Source organism: Gobio gobio (assembly GCF_949357685.1).
Source record: "Gobio gobio genome assembly, chromosome: 14".
NCBI lineage: Eukaryota > Metazoa > Chordata > Actinopteri > Cypriniformes > Gobionidae > Gobio > Gobio gobio.
This window is the reverse complement of record NC_137107.1, coordinates 49738444-49760005: the sequence shown is the minus strand read 5'-3', so window position 1 is coordinate 49760005 and position 21562 is coordinate 49738444. Positions and strand designations below refer to the sequence as shown.

At 38.2% G+C, this 21562-nt stretch overlaps 1 protein-coding gene across 2 annotated transcripts in view; it reads left to right on the top strand.

The window, feature by feature from the left end:
- The first annotated feature begins 5951 nt into the window (after window positions 1–5951).
- Window positions 5952–21562, top strand: part of onecut2 (one cut homeobox 2) — a 34883-nt gene continuing 19272 nt past the window's right edge. The window contains exon 1 of one of the 2 annotated variants that reach the window (XM_079834443.1): window positions 5952–8303. In XM_079834443.1, the coding sequence (XP_079690569.1) occupies window positions 7202–8303 (1102 nt within the window). In that variant the 5' untranslated portion in view covers window positions 5952–7201. Of the gene's footprint in view, window positions 8314–21562 lie in introns of both variants that reach the window. The other variant, XM_079834444.1, reaches the window with a different exon arrangement.

Sequence of the window (21562 nt, the reverse complement as noted above, 5' to 3'; positions counted from 1 at the left end):
TTTTACTTTATTTCATCAAATACATGTTTTCAGTAATACCGTACAATAAGGTTCATTAGTTATCACAATTGCTAGTTCAGCTCAAATACATAATATTAACAGATGCAAATTTTGATTTTAATAATGAATAGTGTAATCATTCAAATTATGTAACATCATACATGATTCATGTTTACAAATAAAACCATTGTTCAGATGTCATATAGTTATAATACTGTCTTATTTTTCTTTTCTTTAGTGAATGTTATTGTGAAATCATAGAAAATATCAAAAACTCAGATTATAGTTTTGCGTTCACTCATTTATTGTGACATTATACACATATTTCTATGATATTCTCTTGATTTAGTGCGACACACATTAGAGTCGGTGTGTGTGTGTGTGTGTGTGTGTGTGTGTGTGTGTGTGTGTGTGTGTGTGTGTGTGTGTGTGTGTGTGTGTGTGTGTGTGTGTGTGTGTGTGTGTGTGTGTGTGTGTGTGTGTGTGTGTTTGCTGCTCTCTTTCATGGGCACAATGAGGTGAAAGTGTCGAGGGTTATAGGTCACGGTGCCTGAAACACAGCAAGCAAAGCACAGCCTTTCAGCAATCCTGAATATGACATGATGAAGATATGATGAAGATATGACTGAAATATGCAGCTGTGCGGTGTTTTTACAGAGGAAGGAGAAGCTCGTCGTGTTCAACCAGAGTTATTAATTAACCCTGAACACACACACAATCAATATGATCATCAGAGACACAAACCCTCTCACGATCACACACACTTCAACACTACATTACAGCCAACACGTAGCCTACATACTGTGTGTGTCTGATTTTATATGACCTTTCACTCATATATATCTTTAAAATCCGACACAATGTAACGGAATATTAAACGTAATTTAATCACGTGGCAAAAAATGTAATTCTCACGTCGTGTGCACGTCATAAGCAAGGAATAAAGGCACGGACAGACAGTAATATCTAATATCTCAGATATTAATGAACCCTTTTTCCCTATAGCCTCAGAATTAAGTGTTTAAAATTATGCCGGTTTCATAACAGAAATAAAGCATATCCTCCTGTCCGCTTCATAATTTATAGTCGTATTATTATTATTATTATTATATGTCTACGATAAAAGAGAGTTTTAATGCATCACTAATTCAGACAAACGCGAAGATTGAATCAGTGCCGTTTATTTGTAAATTAGAATATTTAAAATAAATATCTGCGCACCTGTTAAAGAAGCGTGTGTGTGTGTGTGTGTGTGTGTGTGTGTGTGTGTGAGAGTGTGAGAGAGAGAGTGTGTGTGTGTGTGTGTGCGAACTTAGAATTAAAAAAAAAATTTTTAATTCTAAATTTTTTTTAATTAAAAAAAATGTGTGTGTGTGAGTGAGTGAGAGAGAGAGAGAGTGTGTGTGTGTGTGTGTGTGTGTGTGTGTGTGTGTGCGAACTTAGAATTTAAAAAATCCGTGCGCACCTGTTAAAGATGTGTGTGTGTGTGTGTGTGTGTGTGTGTGTGTGTGTGTGTGTGTGTGTGTGTGTGTGTGTGTGTGTGTGTGTGTGTGTGTGTGTGTGTGTGTGAGAGAGAGAGAGAGAGAGAGAGAGAGAGAGTGTGTGTGTGTGTGTGTGTGTGTGTGTGTGTGTGTGTGTGTGTGTGTGTGTGTGTGTGTGTGTGTGTGTGTGTGTGTGTTTTGTTCTCAGATCTCGAGGCCTCTGAGATGCTTAATGTTCACTTCAGTTTACCACATCTGCATTTCAAGCAAAATAAGTCATCAATATGATTATTGTTTAATATTTGTTTTTAATTTGCATGTCAAAGCGGCACTATTATTATTATTAATAATAATAATATTTGATGTCACAAAATTCCCAGAGCGACAGAGATAATGACATTAATGACACGACATGTCTTTCTAAAGCCTCAAACTATCTCAGTGATCGAGCAAAAAGCGCAGCACGTGTTTCTAGAACGTGTCCATTCACCGAGAATCCGCGCAAACCTCAGCTTTACACGAGTTAACTTGTGTTAGTGTCGACAGGTCATGCTCGCAGAAGCTCAGTCTGTCGCTACAGAACAAATGAAACGGGTTTAATAGCGAAAACACCGCTTGATTTGTTTGGATAAAAGCGCGTTTTTTGCGCGCGACCGTCCGAACAGCATTTCGTCCCGTGACAGCGCGAGCGCTGAGTTGAATGTGCCAGAGGAGAGACTTACCGAGAGCTGGCGGATCCCTCGGAACAGATGCAGAAACTGACGGCCACTAACGGCACACCATCATCATGGGGTCCGAGGCGCATTGATTCTGATCAATAGAGCTGCACTCAGGCGGCAGATGGCCGGAGAGAGAGAGGGGCAGGCGCGAGGGAAGACGAGGAGAAGCTGCCCTGTCCCACTCCCAATCTACAGCTCGCGCATCAGGAGGAAAACACACTCCAGTGTATTCAATACACACACCTAATCCATTCAAGATGAGTTCATCACATCTCAACATCTGGCCTGAAACCACTGCAGTCCTTTATCATGCAAATCAACTTTATTCTATAAATCACCGTTTCGTTGTGTGAAGCACAAACACTGATCAGATTATGATATTGCTGATTTCTGACCTGAGAATTGTTTTGCTTTTTAAACAGGAAAATGAGTTTAAATGGCAACAGATTTACCTTTAAAATAGGCCAGTAAATATGCACTTAACATATGCTAACGTTCACATTTAACAAATATGTTTAATAACTTCTACTCCATTTATATTTTGATCAAATTCACTGTAAAAAAAAGTACAATCAACATGAATGTTTGTCGTTTCAACTTAAATTGCTTTAAACCGACTCAAAATAATTGAGTTGCATCTTGTATAACATTCAAATGGATTTTTGATTAAAGCATTGCAAAAACATGTTTTCATAACTTACAGATCATATAAAATTAAATATTTGTAATACCTACATTTACATTTCAATCAAATTCACTGTAAAAAGTTGCTGACTTAAATTTTTAAGTACATTCAACATAAAGAAATTTCAACTTAAATTGCTTTAGACTGACTCAAAATAATTGAGTTGAGTCTTGTATAACATAAAGTTGATTTTGATTAAAGCGTTGCAAAAACATGTTTTCATCACTTATTGATCATATAATATAAAATATGTTTAATAACTTCTACTCCATTTATGTTTAGATCAAATACACTTTAAAAAAAGTACAATCAACTTGAATGTTTGTCGTTTCAACTTAAATTGCTTTAAACCGACTCAAAATAATTGAGTTGCATCTTGTATAACATTCAAATTGATTTTTGATTAAAGCATTGCAAAAACATGTTTTCATCACTTATTGATCATATAAAATAGAATATGTTTAATAACTACATTTAAATTTTAATCAAATTCACTGTAAAGAAAAAAGTACAATCAACTTGAATGTTTAAGTCGTTTCTACTTGAATTGCTTTAATTCGACTCAAAATAATTGAGTTGCATCTTGTATAACAATTTATTTTGATTAAAGCATTGCAAAAACATGTTTCATAACTTACAGATCATATAAAATTAAATATTTGTAATACCTACATTTACATTTCAATCAAATTCACTGTAAAAAAGTTGCTGACTTAAATTTTTAAGTACATTCAACACAAAGAAATTTCAACTTAAATTGCTTTAAACTGACTCAAAATAATTGAGTTGAGTCTTGTATAACATAAAGTTGATTTTGATTAAAGCGTTGCAAAAACATGTTTTCATCACTTATTGATCATATAATATAAAATATGTTTAATAACTTCTACTCCATTTATGTTTAGATCAAATACACTTTAAAAAAAGTACAATCAACTTGAATGTTTAGGTGGTTTCAACTTGAATTGCCTTAAACCGACTCAAAATAATTGAGTTGAATCTTGTATAACATAAAGTTGATTTTGATTAAAGCAATACAAAAACAAGTTTTCATCACTTACAGATCATATAAAATAAAATATTTGTAATACCTACATTTCAGTTTCAATCAAATTCACTGTAAAAGCTGACTCAAAACATGGAAATAAAGTAATTTCAACTTAAATGGCTTTAAACTGACTTGAATCTTGTATAGCATAAAAATGTATTTTGATTAGTTAAAGCAATGTAAAAAAATATGTCGTCATAACTTACAGATCATATAAAATGTGTTTAATAACTTCTACTCCATTCAAATTTTAATCAAATTCACTGTTTTAAAAAAGTACAATCAACTTGAATGTTTAAGTCGTTTAAACTTAAATTACTTTAAAATGAATGAGTTGAATCGTGTGTAAGTTTGATGAATTAAAACAATGCAAAACATATGCTGTCATATGACAGATCATATAAAATATTTTTAATAACTTTTACTCTATTTACATTTTAATCAAATTCACTTAGATGTTTAAGTCATTAAAAATTTTACTTAAATTGCTTTAAATCGACTTAAAATGAATGAGTTGAATCTTGTGTATCATAAAGTTTGATGAATTAAAGCAATGCAAAACATATGTTGTCATAACTTACTGATCATGTAAAATAAAATATTTTTAATTACTTCTAATTCATTTAAATTTTAATCAGATTCACTATTTTTTTAAGGACAATCAGCTTGGATTTTAAAGTCATTCCCATTAAATTGCTTTAAACTGACTTAAAATAATTGAGTTGAATCTTGTATTTAAATTTTAATCAAATTCTTGTATAAAGCAATGCAAAAACATATGCTGTCATAACTTACAGATCATATAAAATATGTTTAATAACTTCTACTCCATTTCAATTTTAATCAAATTCACTGTAAAAAAAAGTACAATCAACTTGAATGTTTAAGTCATTTCAACTCAAATTACTTTAAACCGACTTAAAATGAATGAGTTGAATCTTGTGTAAGTTTGATGAATTAAAGCAATGCAAAACATATGCTGTCATATGACAAATCATATAAAAAATTTTTTATAACTTTTACTCTATTTACATTTTAATCAAATTCACTTATGTTTAAGTAATCAATTTAAATTGCTTAAAGGACTTCAAAGGAATGAGTTGCATCTTGTATAACATAAAAAGTTGATTTTGACAAGTTAAAACAATGCAGAAACATATGTTGTCATAACTTACAGATCATATAAAATAAAATATTTTTAATAACTTCTACTCCATTTCAATTTTAATCAGATTCACTAATTTTTTTAAGGACAATCAGCTTGGATGTTAAAGTAATTCACATTAAATTGCTTTAAACTGACTTAAAATAATTGAGTTGAATCTTGCATAACATAAAACATTGATTTTGACGAGTTAAAGCAATGCAAACATGCTGTCATAACTTTTATTTTTACAGTGTTTAAAGTATTGCTTTATCGATGCATATTTCTGTTTTTATGTTTAAAGTGACATGTTGTGTAAATGTAGGTGAAAATACAAGTGCATATAGTTTTAGGTTCTATAAAAGCGGGAGGCTAAAAGGAATAAAGAACCGCGTAAAATTTGAAAGGACGTTCTAGATGGAACTCGAGCTCATTAAACCTCACTCCTTTTTTTTTTTTTAAAGAGTGGACGTTTGTTCTCGTTTAAAGCGGTGAGTTTGGGGGGTTCGAGTTTTACATGCATTTAGAAAGAAAACAAGGTCCACGTTGAATCGTGTGTGTGTGTGTGTGTGTGTGTGTGTGTGTGTGTGTGTGTGTGTGTGTGTGTGTGTGTGTGTGTGTGTGTGTGTGTGTGTGTGTGTGTGTGTGTGTGTGTGTGTGTGTGTGTGTGTGTGTGTGTGTGTGTGTGTCTCTCTTTCTTTCACATATCGATTTTCTTTGACATGAATAAGGGCCTTTTTCAGTCAGTGATTCTTCGCTTTATGGTGGAGTGTGCCACAGCAGAGCAGCACAAAAGCCCTCGGAGAGCGTCAGGAATCAAACTCTTCTGTGTCCGGCGCCGGGTTCGCCCCAGTCGCGCGCGCGGCAGGTACGGGCACTTTTCCTCCAATTTGCGGCAGCTGAAGAGCCGGGACGAGGCTTGTGGAGGACACTGGGCCCCCTGCACCTCCTGCTCCTCCTCTGACAGCTGATCAAAAGAAAAATAGGTCACGCTTTTCAGACTTCTGTCGCTCATCCTTAATTACAGTCGCTTTAAACAAAAGCAACATCTGCGCATCCTCCAAACAAAATAGCAACCGGCATTCGAGAAATCTGTTCCTTCTGAATCACTTCAAGCCGGACCAGACCATAATGCGCGTGGAGGAGAAGTGACTTGATCGATTTAGACTCCAAACGTGGAAAGGATACTTATGTGGAACTTACGAAAAATACGAAAAATAAGTCTTGCACTGCAGATCTCGAGACAAAATAAGGCCTTTGTTTACGTATTTGCAGTGTGTGCTATTATATTTACAGGCCCACTGTGGACTACAGCACTGGGAAATTAATATGCACAATTATATTTTTTTTTAGATAATTATTTAAAGTATGCAATGAGCCAGTGTTAAATGATCAGAAAACACGAAATAAATTATTGACTTGAGCAGTTATTCAATGTTATTAGATAGATAGATAGATAGATAGATAGATAGATAGATAGATAGATAGATAGATAGATAGATAGATAGATAGATAGATAGATAGATAGATAGATAGATAGATAGATAGATAGATAGATAGATTTGCAAACAAAAACACTAATGCACAAAATGAACAATAGGATGCATTAGAAGTGTGTTTTTACAGTTAAAGCGCGCGAGATTTTGTGTTTGTGTGATTATATTGTAGTGTCGATCGAGCACGAGATCCGCTCGGATGACAGTGAAGGGACCGTCTGACGCCAGATTCCAGATGCAAAGACAGCCACTCCGAACAGCGCCGGCGATTGGCCAGATTCTAATGAGCCGCGCTCTCGAGGAACGCGATTGGACCGCTGGCGCGTCAATCAAGGCGAAATCAGCAGGGTCGGGTGCGCGCGGAGCAAGCCCACCCCGAGCACCTCCAGCTGCCCAAACAGAAGACGCAGGAGGAGTAGAGGGCTCGGACATGGGGAGAAATCAGCACTGGCCCGTCTGATAGAGATCGGTGTTTTTTATTTATTGGAAAGGGGGGAAAAACCCGAGAGGCCTTAGCACAAAAAAAAACAAAAAAACAACAACAACAACAACAAAAAAAACAAAACGGAAAAAACAAGGAGAGAAAACCCATCCCTGGCACAAAGCTGGACATAAATCAATGGACTGAATGAAGACTGCCTATACCGCCTATCGATGCCTGGCCAAGGATTTGGATGCGTACGCCATGAACCCAGAGATGACAATGGACATTGGCAACCTACACGCCGGACTAAGCCATGAGCAGGACTTGATGAGCAGCCACAGCCCGCATCACAACCGCAACTCGTTACGGATACACCAGGATCTGACGCCGTCGCGCTCCGCGATGGTGTCCAGTATGGCTTCGATTCTGGACGGCGGCGGCGGCGGAGGCGGCGCGGGAGGAGAGTACCGTCCGGAGCTGTCTCTGCCGCTCCATCACGCCATGAGCATGCCGTGCGACACCTCCCCGCCCGGGATGAGCGGCACCTACACCACGCTGACCCCGCTGCAGCCCCTGCCGCCCATCTCCACCGTGTCCGACAAATTCCACCATCCGCATCACCACCACCATCACCACCACCACCACCAGCGTCTCTCTGGGAACGTGAGCGGCAGCTTCACTCTCATGCGGGACGAGAGGACTCTACCAGCCATGAACAACCTCTACAGCCCCTACCACAAAGACATGAGCGGCATGGGGCAGAGCTTGTCTCCTCTGGGCAACGGCCTGGGCTCCATCCACAACGCGCAGCCCGCGCTCCACAACTACGGCGCGCACGGCCACGACAAGATGCTGGGCTCCAACTTTGACGCGCACACTGCCATGCTGGCCAGAGGGGACCAGCACCTCTCCAGAGGCCTCGGTGGCCCCGCGGCGGGGATGATGCCGCATCTCAACGGGATGCACGGGCACCCGGGCCACCCTCAATCCCACGGGCCCGTGTTGGCTTCCAACCGGGACAGACCGCCCTCCTCCTCCGGAGCTCCGGGCTCCGGCTCGGGTCAGCTGGAAGAGATCAACACGAAGGAAGTGGCGCAGCGCATCACGGCCGAGCTCAAGCGCTACAGCATCCCGCAAGCCATCTTCGCGCAGCGGGTGCTGTGCCGCTCGCAGGGCACCCTGTCCGACCTGCTGCGGAACCCCAAACCCTGGAGTAAACTCAAGTCCGGCCGCGAGACGTTTCGCCGCATGTGGAAGTGGTTACAAGAGCCCGAGTTTCAGAGGATGTCGGCCCTTCGGCTTGCAGGTAAGACAAGGTATCTGCTTTTTTTTTTTAAAACAATCTTTCCTGTCAATGGAGATTTGCATTATGCGTTTTAAAAAAGTACTTTTCATTTTTTCTGTTTTCATGCACAAATTTTGTTTTATAAACAAAGTGAAACACCACTGTTAAAAATAGATTGTATTTCAAAAGCATTTTGTGGTTTCTTTAATGGAACCAGAGATGCCAATCTCTTTATTTTTAAGAGTGTATATCTGGTCTATTGTTTACATGCACATTTGCATTTACTTTAAAACACAACACAAGTTAGACTGATAGTCGGTGTTGTGGAAGAGGCGCTTTAGTCTGTGTGTGTGTGTGTGTGTGTGTGTGCGTGTGTGTTAGAGAAAAGCCTTTCAGAGAGGTGCTGAATAGGGATGTGTTGGTAATTACTGGACTGTTATTCCCCTCCTGCCCCGCTACATCAGGCTTGTTGCCCCCTCTAGCGATGGGCGGTGCAGACCCCCTTTTCCTTTGTTCGGCTGAAGAAGAAAAAAGCAAGAGCTGAATTTCCAGCTTGGGATGTGCTTGTAGGTGTCAGAGACGGTGTCGTGCTGTTGAATCAGTGCATTAAAATAAAAGCTTGGTGCGTATTGATTTTTAATTTGTTGGGCGATGCACAATTATTCACTGGAATAATGGACAGCTCTGATGCCTCATGCATTGTGCATTAACGCTTCAGCTGTTCAAACTGTGTCTTTCCCAACTATTGCAGTCGTCAACAAATCGAGCCGATTGCACATACCAAAACACGGCACCTTTATGAAAGCATTCCTTCATTGATTCTGTGCTCTCGATGCACGGTAAACAAACACATGCCCCGCTCTCTTTTGTGGGGAATGTGAAGCTTGAGATGTTGGTAGGTGCTTTAATGCTGTTTCCCTGCAGGGCTCTGGTCTCACAGATGGCTTTGGGTTGGGGGGAAGGTATTATGTGATCTGCAGGGGAATTGAAAAGAAGAACAGAGGCTGCAGCGGCTCGATGAATTATTGATAGAAATCTCTGCGTGACCCTCAGCTCGACGCACAAAACGTCACCTTGTCTCGGGTTAAACAGGCAGAGATGTGCGGCCCGGCACCTGCCTTTTGTTCCGGCGTTTCGGAGCCAAGAATGTGAAAACAAAACAATCGCATGACATCAGAAATGACCGCATAAACGTCTGACCCGGGGAGAATTGAATTGCATGTATGCAAGCCGAACAACCTCACAATGCTCAGCTGACTTCTTCAGACAGGCCTATAGGAAAATATTCAAGGTTTGTGGAACAGTTCTGATCATCTGTTCATTCTTAAATAATGATCTTCAGGGATATTCGCACAACTTTTGCTGTGACAGCAACATCCGGTACATGTGGGCCGACATTATGTTCCTGTCATTTAAGACCATTTTCATTCAAATTGTAAGGCTGGAAATGTCATTTGCACCGATTTGAATTAAAACGATATTTGAGTCTACATAGATTTGAAGCTGTTTTTTAAGCATGCGCTTTTTAAAGACGGAGAGATGTCTATGATTGCACTTAACTGGTATGTTAAATTCATAAAACGTGATTAAAAAGGAAAACTAAGTCCATAAAGTGATGGAGCTTTTCTTCCGCGAGTGTTGATGCATGGTGTCACGGGTGACTCGAGGCTGTCTCCGCGCTATTCATTTAGTCAAATCAAAGCTGACGTCCGACTGGACCTCATTCCAGTCACAGCGCGCAAGCAATCAGCCCGTGCCGTCCGCCGCGGACAAACAACTTTATTAACTAAATGATCAAAGGGGACAAGCGCTGTTATACGAGTCAGGACGGGGAGATTGAAAAAGAGCCGGGTGCTGGAGAAAAACACGGGGTCCCGGCCCGTAAATAAGAGCACTGGAGACGGATAAATATACCTGCAACCTGTCTGCGATGACTCTTTCAGACAAAGACCGGATATGGACATATAAATGTGGACCACAAAACCAGAGGGGGCATTTTTGGCTTGTTAGGACAGGACAATATTTGAAAATCAGGGTGCAAAAAAGTCTAAATATGGAGAAAATCTCCTTTAAAGTTGTCCAGATGAAGTCCTTAGCAATGCATATTACTACTAATAATACATTTACGGTAGAGAAATGTACTAAATATCTTCATATTTGAATGATTTTTGGCATAAAAGAAAAATGGATCATTTTGACCCCGTACGATGCATTGTTGACCACAGATATACCCGTGAGACGCACGACTGGTTTTGTGCTCTTTAAAATCGGAGAGAAATTACACTCTAAAAAATGCTGGGTTAAAAACAACCCAAGTTGGGTTGAAAATGGACTAACCCAGCAATTGGGTTGTTTTAACCCAGTGAATGGGTCGTTTTAACCCAGCGGTTGGGTTAAATGTTTGCTTAAAACAGCCCAATCGCTGGGTTAAAACAACCCAATTGCTGGGATAAAACAACCCATTCACTGGCTTAAAACAGCCCAATTGCTGGGTTAAAACAACCCAATCGCGGTGTTAAAACAACCCAATTGCTGGGTTAGTCCATTTTCTACCCAACATGGGTTGTTTTAACCCAGCGAATGGGTTGTTTTAACCCAGCAATTGGGTTGTTTTAACACCGCGATTGGGTTGTTTCAAGCAAACATTTAACCCAACCGCTGGGTTAAAACGACCCATTCACTGGGTTAAAACAACCCAAATGCTGGGTTAGTCCATTTTTAACCCAACTTGGGTTATTTTTAACCCAGCATTTTTTAAGAGTGTATAATAAACACTAATAGTGATTTAAAACAAAACTACTCTCTAAAAATGCTGGGTTAAAAACAACATTTGGGTTGAAAATGGACTAACCCAGCAATTAGGTTGTTTTAACCCAGTGAATGGGTTGTTTAAGCCCAGCGAATGGGTTGTTTTAACCCAGCAATTGGGTTGTTTTAACCCAGCAATTGGGTTGTTTAAACCCAGTGAATGGGTTGTTTTAACCCAGCAATTGGGTTGTTTTAACACAGCGATTGTGCTGTTTTTAGCAAACATTTAACCCAACCACTGGGTTAAAACAACCCAATTGCTGGGTTAGTCCATTTTCAACCCAACTTGTTTTTTTTTTAACCCAGCATTTTTTAGAGTGTATGATAAATGATTTAAAACAAATGATTTAAAACAAAACTACACTCTAAAAAAAAATGCTGGGCTAAAAACAACACAAGTTGGGTTGAAAATGGACTAACCCAGCAATTGGGTTGTTTTAACACAGCGATTGGCAAACATTTAACCCAACCACTGGGTTAAAACAACCCAATTGCTGGGTTAAAACAACCCAATTGCTGGGTTAGTCCATTTTCAACCCAACTTGGGTTGATTTTGACACAATATTTTTTAGAGTGGATGACTCTCTTAAACTACACTCTAAAAAATGCTGGGTTAAAAACAACACAAGTTGGGTTGAAAATGGACTAACCCAGCAATTGGGTTGTTTTAACCCAGCGGTTGGGTTAAATGTTGGCATAAAATTGCTGAGTTAAAACAACCCAATTGCTGGGTTAGTCCATTTTCAACCCAACTTGTGTTGTTTTTAACCCAGCATTTTTTAGAGTGTATGACGCATTTTGATTGCATGCACAACTGAGAAGCAAATTGTGCATATATTGTCAGGATGAGGTTGTTATCAGATTTTGGTGCCACAGGCCAGCGTATCTTCAACGCCAGGCCAGTCCCGGGTCCGTTTCAAAGGGCAGAACCAGACCGAAATACCCGTTTATTTCCGTCCCGTCGTTCAGTAATGTGTGTGAGTTATGTCACTTTCTCAAACAAATATGTGTTGCTGAACGACGGCGGATCAATGCGTGTAATCTCTTAAAGATTAAAAGGGCATTAATGCTGGCAACAATAACATAAACGTGCGCGCCCAGTTCGCATTGATCTGGAACCCGATCCGGACTTGTTCCAGTAACGCTGACGCTGGAGGAAGGTTCCCAGCAGCGGCCGACTGACTCCGCGCTAAAGAGACTCCAGCCGGGCTATTCTGAGCCGCGCGCTCGCCTGGGTCATTAAAGCCGCCCGGATGAGACATGCCAAATGAAGAAGGGATAACCAAGCGTGGATGTTTCCGAGTGAATTTTAGCCGGGTGTTTAATCTGTGTGGAGGAGGCCGGCGCTGAAAGGATGCGCCCGGTGACCTTCACACAAAGAGCGGGGCCTCGCGGCTCCAGAGACGCCTGATAATTATAATGGCTTGGCCTGCTTTGAGGGACCTTTTAGTGATGAGATTCTCTGCTCGAGCCAATAAGTGCGTAACACGGGCCGAGAAATATGATTGAACGACTGATCTGCTTAAAACAGGCTAATCCAATCACACGGAAGATGTCCTGACATTACATTAGGATTGTGAAAAATCAGCATCGCCTATTATATTACTAAGATATTATATTATGCTAGACGTTACATAAAATCCATCTGTTGTAAATCTGTAAGGCGTCTGTTTGGTAACACTTTATTTTACAGTGTCTTTGTTACACATGTTAGTTAATAACAGTCAATTATGCATAATCACATGCAACTGAGCACATGTTGTACACCTTGAAATAAAGTGTAACCTAGAATATTAATATCTCTATGGAATATGAGTGTGAGTTTGGTCAAACATATTCAAACGCCGGTGATGCTTTATTTTAATGTGTCCGTGTTACAGTGTAATTATACACTCTGGGTTAAAAACAACCCAAGTTGGGTTGAAAATGGACTAACCCAGCAATTGGGTTGTTTTAACACCGCGATTAGGTTGTTTCAAGCAAACATTTAACCCAACCGCTGGGTTAAAACGACCCATTCACTGGGTTAAAACAACCCGAATGCTGGGTTAGTCCATTTTCAACCCAACTTGGGTTATTTTTAACCCAGCATTTTTTAAGAGTGAATAATAAACACTAATAGTGATTTAAAACAAAACTACTCTCTAAAAAATGCTGGGTTAAAAACAACATAAGTTGGGTTGAAAATGGACTAACCCAGCAATTGGGTTGTTTTAACCCAGTGAATGGGTTGTTTTAACCCAGCAATTGGGTTGTTTTAACACAGTGAATGGGTTGTTTAAGCCCAGCGAATGGGTTGTTTTAACCCAGCAATTGGGTTGTTTTAACCCAGCAATTGGGTTGTTTTAACCCAGCAAATGGGTTGTTTTTACCCAGCAATTGGGTTGTTTTAACCCAGCGGTTGGGTTTTTTAGAGTGTACATTTAAGTACTGAGTAACTACTTACTATATAATTAGGGTTAGGGTTGTGTTTAGGGTTAGTTGCATGTAATTATGCATATTTTACTGTTGTTATTACTATAGTAACTACATGTAACACGTGTAACAAGACACATTCAAATAAAGTGTAACACAAACAATAAAACACAATTTAATAAATATATTTAACCCAACTGTTGGGTTTGTCCATATTTAGGTTGAAACGACCCAGCATGTTTTAGAATGCGTTACAGATATGAAACACCAAATCATAAAGAATATGGTTTATTTTACACTGTCCCGCTCTACACAATCATAATAAATAACAGTACATAATGCATAATTACACGCAACTTACCCTAAACCTACAGTGAGCATGTGTTGTTACTCAGTGCTTAAATGTAACACGGACACCTTTAAATAAAGTGTAACCCTTGTGTATACTATTTAAGTTTTAATATTTAAGTACTGAGTAATATTAATGAACTATTTAGGGTTTGTCACATGTAATTATGCATAATTTACTGTTATTACTATAGTAAATACATGTAACACGTGTAACACGGACACATGAAAATAAAGTGTTTGAATATGTTTGCCAAACTCACACTCATAATCCATAGAGATGTTATTTTATTATGGGTTGTTTCAACTCATGTTTGGGTCAAATATGTCTATATTTGACCCAAACATGGGTTGAAACACACCAGCATATTTTAGAGTAGGACAGTGTAAAATAAACCATATTCTTCATTTCATATCTAAAAAATGCTGGGTTGTTTTATCCCAAATTTGGGTCAAATATGGACAAACCCAACAGTAAATATATGTATTAAATTGTATTTAATTGTTTGGGTTACACTTTATTTTAATGTGTCCTTGTTACATGTAGTTACTATAGTAATAACAACAGTAAAATATGCATAATTACATATTTTTAACCCAACGGTTGGGTTCGTCTATATTTGACCCAAACATGGGTTGAAACACACCAGCATTTCTTAGAGCGGGACAGTGTAAAATAAACCATATTCTTTATGATTTGGTGTTTCATATCTGTAACGCATTCAAAAAATGCTGGGTTGTTTCAACCCCAATATGGGCTAAATATGGACAAACCCAACAGTTGGGTTAAATATATGTATTAAATTGTTTGGGTTACACTTTATTTGGTTACACTTTATTTGGTTACACTTTATTTGAATGTGTCTTGTTACACGTGTTACATGTAGTTACTATAGTAATAACAACAGTAAAATATGCATAATTACATGCAACAAACCCTAAACAAAACCCTAATTATATAGTAAGTAGTTACTCAGTACTTAAATGTATAATTACACTGTAACACGGACACATTAAAATAAAGTGTAACCCTTGTGTATAAGGTGTCCATGTTACAGTGTAATCATACATTTAAATACTGAGTAATATGAATGAACTATTCAGGGTTAGTTGCATGTAATTATGCATCATTTACTGTTATTACTATAGTAAATACATGTAACAAGTGTAACACGGACACATGAAAATAAAGAGTTACCAGCGTTTGAATATGTTTGACCAAACTCACACTCATATTCCATAGAGATATTAATATTCTTGGTTACACTTTATTTAAAGGTGTCCGTGTTACATTTAAGCACTGAGTAACAACACGTGCTCACTGTAGGTTTAGGGTAAGTTGCATGTAATTATGCGTAATTTACTGTTATTATGGGTTGTTTCAACTCATGTTTGGGTCAGATATGGACAACCCCAAACCCGTTGGGTTACATTTTGTAACTACATTTTTAACCCAACGGATGAGTTTGTCTATATTTGACCCAAACATGGGTTGAAACACACCAGCATTTCTTAGAGCGGGACAGTGTAAAATAAACCATATTCTTTATGATTTGGTTTTTCATATCTGTAACACATTCTAAAAAATGCTGGTGTGTTTCAACCTAAATATGGGTTGAAACCCAAACCCAAGCAGTTGGGTTAAATTTTAACCAAAAATGTTTATCCCAACGGTTGAGTATGTCCATGTTTGACCCAAATTTTGGTTAAAACAACCTGTTTTTTTTAGAGTGTGTATTTGTTTCGCTCATAGCTTTCTGAACATTGAACCGTTGTTGGTTTAACTGAAAAAAGTAAGTAACCTGGTTGCCTTAAAATTTTGAGTTCATTGAAATTAAAAATTTGAGTTAATGCAATGAAGGAAATCGGTTTAATATATAGAAACTCAAAATATTATTGTAGCTGAACCACATAAATACAAAAAATGATGTGGTAAATCATGAAAATAGCACAATTTGGCATGTTTCACTGCATTATTACAAATTAAACACACAATTACGTAATATTCTTGGAAAAATCTTGGTGTAAAAAGGGTGTTAAAGGGTTCATTGTATTAACTCAAATTTGTAAGTTCAATGAACTCAACATTTTAAGGCAACCAGGTGACTTACTTTTTAAATCTTTTTTTTTTTACAGTGTAACGTTTTGCCACCTTTTTCCTTTTGTCCCGTTTCAAGTCAACTTTTTCAAGTCAAGTCAACTTTATTGATATATGATATAAATTAATTGTTTCAATGAATCCCATCGTATTCAGACGACAGGATCTGAAAGTCGGAAAATGCTTATATGGATTCATTACCAGCCTGTGCTTTAATGACAGCACGCTTCGTTTTAAAATCTCAGTTTCCATGTGTGTGTATTGTCCTTGGAGCGCAGTGTGTTTCAGCAGTAGCCGGTGTTTGTTTGTCAGTTTGGAGGTGATGTGATTATCTCTCTGACTCGTGATTGGGGATCATCAGCACCGGCCAGAGCAAAGGCCAAAGTTTTCGGTCTCTCAGCCCCACAAACCCTGACGGACAGCCAGAGAAAACATGTTTTCATCACGGGAGGGAATCTGTGTGTCTGTCAGTTGCTCTGTTGGCCTTTCAGCGCTCTCTGGTTTTGTGCTGGCCATCTGCAAATGAATGACAGAAATAATGTGTGTGCTATATGATTTATCCCTCGGTTTACACACCGTCGTGTCTCTTGCTAAAAGAATGCGTTTGACTTCAGCTATGAGGAAAGAGAAAGGTTCATGTTTGCTTTCCAGAGGAGAGGAGCTGATAAGAGCTTGCGTAATCAATCATTATTTACAGTGGGCTCTTACACACATATGTTCTTTTAAATAGTGCTTTTGTCCGAGGAATAGATACAAACCCATTGCAATTGTGTTTACATTTACTAACAGACAGTTTTACATCGGACCATAAAGTACGTTTGGTTGACATTTTGTATAGTGTTTTTGGTTATTAATGGAGCTAAATGAATACTGTTGCTGTGTGGAAATCTTCTTAACATCTGCTTTTATGCTCCAAGGATGAAATAAAGTCTTATGGAAGTGAATATGAGGGTGTATAAATTATAACACGAGCACATCGAGTATTTTCTCCAGTCTCTCCCATAGGGATTTTTTTTTAAAAAAAGTCTTGGTTCAAGCGTTATAAGCCATGAACCAAACCAACCAGGAGAATCACAACATTACAAACTTTGATTTTGGAGCAAAAAAGTATTTTAAGACTGTGAGCCTAGTGAGGGAAAGAACTACAATCCCATGAATCATTGCAAATGACACGATCTAAATATTCATATTTATTAGATTATTTAAGTATTTTGAGAAAGCAAAGACTCGATTACATCATTCGCAGTGCTTGATGGGAGTGGGCGGAGCCAACAACAACTTGCTTCGACTCTCTGATTGGTGGATTTGTTGCACAGCATCATGGGTAATGTAGTTTTCACCACGAATTCCGCTGTTAAACACCATTATTTAAAAGCTAAGTTGAAATTATGTGTTCTTACGGCTTCAACTGAAGCAAATACCATCGATTAACAACCACAGATTTATTAAAAATCAGTGTCGCCATTGGAGAAAGTTTGTTTTTAATGATTAAAAATCAAAAGTTATATCTGTTGATATTATTTAATGGACCTGAACTTGAATACATTAGTAGTTTTTGTTAGTTAATGCATTGTTTCATACATGACAAGTCGAATATTCACTTCAGGATGTGATGCAATCAGTGTGTACTTTTAAGACAGGTTGTTTCAAAACACATTCAGCCCCAGATGTATGCATCTGAAGTAATCAGTGTTGCATGTTTATCTGTGCGTCCGTAAGCATTCGGCGTGTTTGTGAAGCTGATTGGACGGCCGGCTGATGTTGTTGACGAGGGTTACCTCATCAGCATTGTTTGTGAGCGTTCTGATTGGCTGTATCAGTGTGCTGATGTTTCTGTCTGGCAACAAACCTTTGAACCACTGATGTCATCATGTCAGATGAACTCTGACCTCTTATTCACTTGATCAGGGAACATTTGTTCTGTGCCTCAAGATCAAGCGATACAGCGAGCATTAAATGCACCGGTCAGTTTTGAGATTTTGGTTTCATACCGTCTTATTTCAGACTAGCGGAAAGAATATACTATACTATCTTAATATACTGTGAAACTGTGAATTAACTACAATGTTAAAATTAAAGTTACCATAAAATAAGCATTTCTGGTTCCCCAAAGAACCAAATCAGCTGTAAAAAGAACCATTTTTTTGTTTCTTAGTATGAAAAGCATTGCAATATTCTACAGAAATGTTTACTTTATTCACCTCTAGTGTCTTGCCTTAAAAATGTCTGAATGTCATTGCATTAATATCCAAATATCACAGCAAACAAAGATGCACAAACACACTTTACAAGTATAAATATAGCTGCAAACAACAGTTTTAAGCGTTTTAAGGCCTTTAAAAACAGGCATGAAATGGGTATTATGTTTTATTTAGCAAGCATGTAACCCCTTAGATCACAGATGGAAAAGACACAGCCAATGCAGGCAGTTTTAATGTACTATAATACTATAATTGAAATAATGCTTTTTAAAGCTTTCTTCACATTTGTAAGCGCTAGCCATGGTCCGATGTACATAAGAGTTTCCAAGCTTCTTAAGAATCATGACAGGAAGAGACAGGAAGAGGGACATTTTCAGGCATTTCATGGGATTTGCCATATAGAAAAACATCGTTCTGACATATTTTTCACAGTTATAGCCCCACCTTTGGGCCTTATCTCCATAAAAGTGTGCATGCTTCTTTAGTGCTCACCCAATGATGCAAAGTTATGAGTTTTCGTTTAGGAACGAGATTTTGGGTCGACTTGGCCAATGCTGTTTTATAAATGACCCAGCTATAGCAATCCAAAGGCCAAAGTTGATCCTTATTGACCTGGTGAGCCCTGGGTGGTTTTATCGAGGTTGAAATAATCTCCAATATTTAACGAATGGTTCAGTTGACTCGGGTTGTCCTAGAGGCAAAGTTGCTCAGAATGAGCAGTTCTATCAATCCGGTATGAATGTCGTGGGTGTGTGCGGAAAAATCGTGCGGTATACAGTCCTTTATTCAAGAGAAAAACGCGAAGGCGCCCCTGGGGGTGATTTCTTTCTCACAGGGCTGTGAGTCAAACAGGCCCAGCGAGTTTCATTCCGATCAGCCTCTGTTAATCTGATACAGTGTTAGTTTTAGTGATAGTCTTTTGACTAAAATGCCATTTAGTTTTAGTCATATTTTAGTCACCTGAATTGTTTTTAGTTTTAGTCTAGTTTTAGTCGACTAAATATCATGAGATTTTAGTCGACTAATCTACGATTAAGTCTCCTAAAATCTAATGAGTTTATTTAAATTGTAATACATTAAGCATTTAAAGGTGCACAATGTAAGTTTTCCGTCCGCTAGAGGTCGCCTGTTCAAAACAAAGGCGTAGTTTGATGACGCCCCGTTTGAGTGCAGGGACATCGGGATAGGACTCGGGCAGAAATCATGTTGATGGAATTGTTAACGTTAGTGTGAAGCAGAGCAGGAGCGAGTGTTGTGGAGCTGAGGAACTGCTGGAGCGACTGTTAATTAGAAGAGCGGCGGGACTTTTATTATGCCACAGTCTCCGGCGGGACTTTTATCATGCCATAGTCGCCGGCGCCACTTCCGCTCCTCCGCTCATGAGTGTGAGGTAACGCAGCTCTGCTGATCATATTAGACACATCTGAGTGTGTTGATGATGGGATGGCGTTACTCTGTGTGTTCTCTCAGCCGCTGCTATGACACTTGTTCACACTGCAGTGAGAGTAAAGCGTTTCTGCAGAATATAACCAGAAAGTAACGCGGATATGATGTCATCAACAGGCCACGCCCTGACACGTCCCGGTTCCTCGGGTAAAAGAGCAATTTCTCACGATTTACAAATATTTGGAAACATTTGGGATATTGTAAGCAGTGGCGCAAAAAGTGGGTATGCGCTCTATGTGGCACCTTGGGGGCGCCAAAGCGATGGGAATAATAATTAAAAACATTCTATATGTAGCTGCTGTTGTACGTTTCTAAATAATTTCTGTATTTCCTCAATATTATATTTTAGAGGACCAACAGGCTAGAGAAGGCACCCTCATAAGATTCCATAATAGAATTTTGGATAATAATGGAATATCGCGAGTGGGCGCGCTGTCCTTAACGTGTGATTTATCATTTAAGCACGCGTTCTTAACGTGCGCTTTGGGGTCAAGGAAAACGCGTGTTTCCGACGTTAAGAACGCGCGCTTATGTGGTAAATCACGCATCGAGGACGCGCGCTATGAGTCGGACAAAACGCATGTTAATGTGTAGGCTAAACAGGTAAACCAAACAGGTAGTGCAAACTTGTGTTTGAAGTATCCAAACAGACGAAAAAAAAACGTGCGCTTTCCTTGGTGTTCTCAAAATTGCATGCTCACTTTTTAGGGCACACCTCTTATAAAGTAAAGTTACATATTGTTGACCATCTTTTTAAGTAATTACACTATTTACCACGATACACTATGGCTGTTATATGAAATAAATGAAATCAGTCTCAACAAAATCCATCTTACCATTTATCAAAATCCACTTACACTGTAATTACAATTGCCTAAATAATGTAAATATGTAAATAGTCTAAATATAATATTTTAATTATAGAAATATGAAGTGTTGGGAAAAAGTAATTATTCCAGGCCTAAGAAACGATAAAACTGCCAGTATAGTTGGCGGCGTAATGGATTCTAGAATCATTCAACTAATTTGTTCCAACCGACTGTAACTAAACCTACACTTTGTTTGAATCTATTTTTGTTGGAAAAATAGAGCAAAACTGTAAAAAATTACCACTTGTTGTTTATTGAACTGATCTATAAAATTAATATTGCATTTCGCAATCGTGCTGATATAGGCTATTCTGGAAAATAGCACTCTTGCTCGTATGATATTGCTTAACTCATAATTTCCTCTTTAATTACTTTCAAACAAATGTTTATTTTTTTGTTCGTTATTAGCCTATTTTTAATGAAAATACAACAACAATAAAATAGTACAATAAAAAAACTTGCGTATATTAAACTTTTGTTAAAAAAATTAATAAGACGGATGACATAAAATAGCTATACCCAAATTAAAACAAATAAATAAAAGATATTTGGAAATTCCCCTTTAAAACGGGGAACCCTCAGTTTATGGTTTGTGGTTTTTTTATTAACAAAAGTGATCTTGCGCTTGTGCCTCGGCTATCGTCCTGTCAATCATCTCGCCCGCGCTTATGATTACAGTTACAGTGCCAAAATTGTTGCTGCATACCCCTCTGGTACTGGGTAGTTGCGCCCCTGATTGTAAGTACTCAACTCAACAAAATATATAACACTGGCCTAGTGGTGTTTGGATATTTTACTTAAAGAATTTTACATAGTGCACCTTTAAGCATTACATAACCGAACTGTCATTTGAACTGACATTTTGACATCTTTTTGTTTTTGACATTGAAAATACACGAAAGAGAGCTTTTTAAAAAAAAAAAACATCTATATAGTTTTTATAACTTTGTATTTCTATTTTAGTTAGTAAGCCATATCAGGTTAAGCTAAAGCTTCAAATAAGTTTGTTTATTTTTTTATTTTTTTATTTCAGTTAACATTTATTTTATTTCAAGTAATGAAGATTTTTTTTTTATGGTTTTAGTGAACTATTAT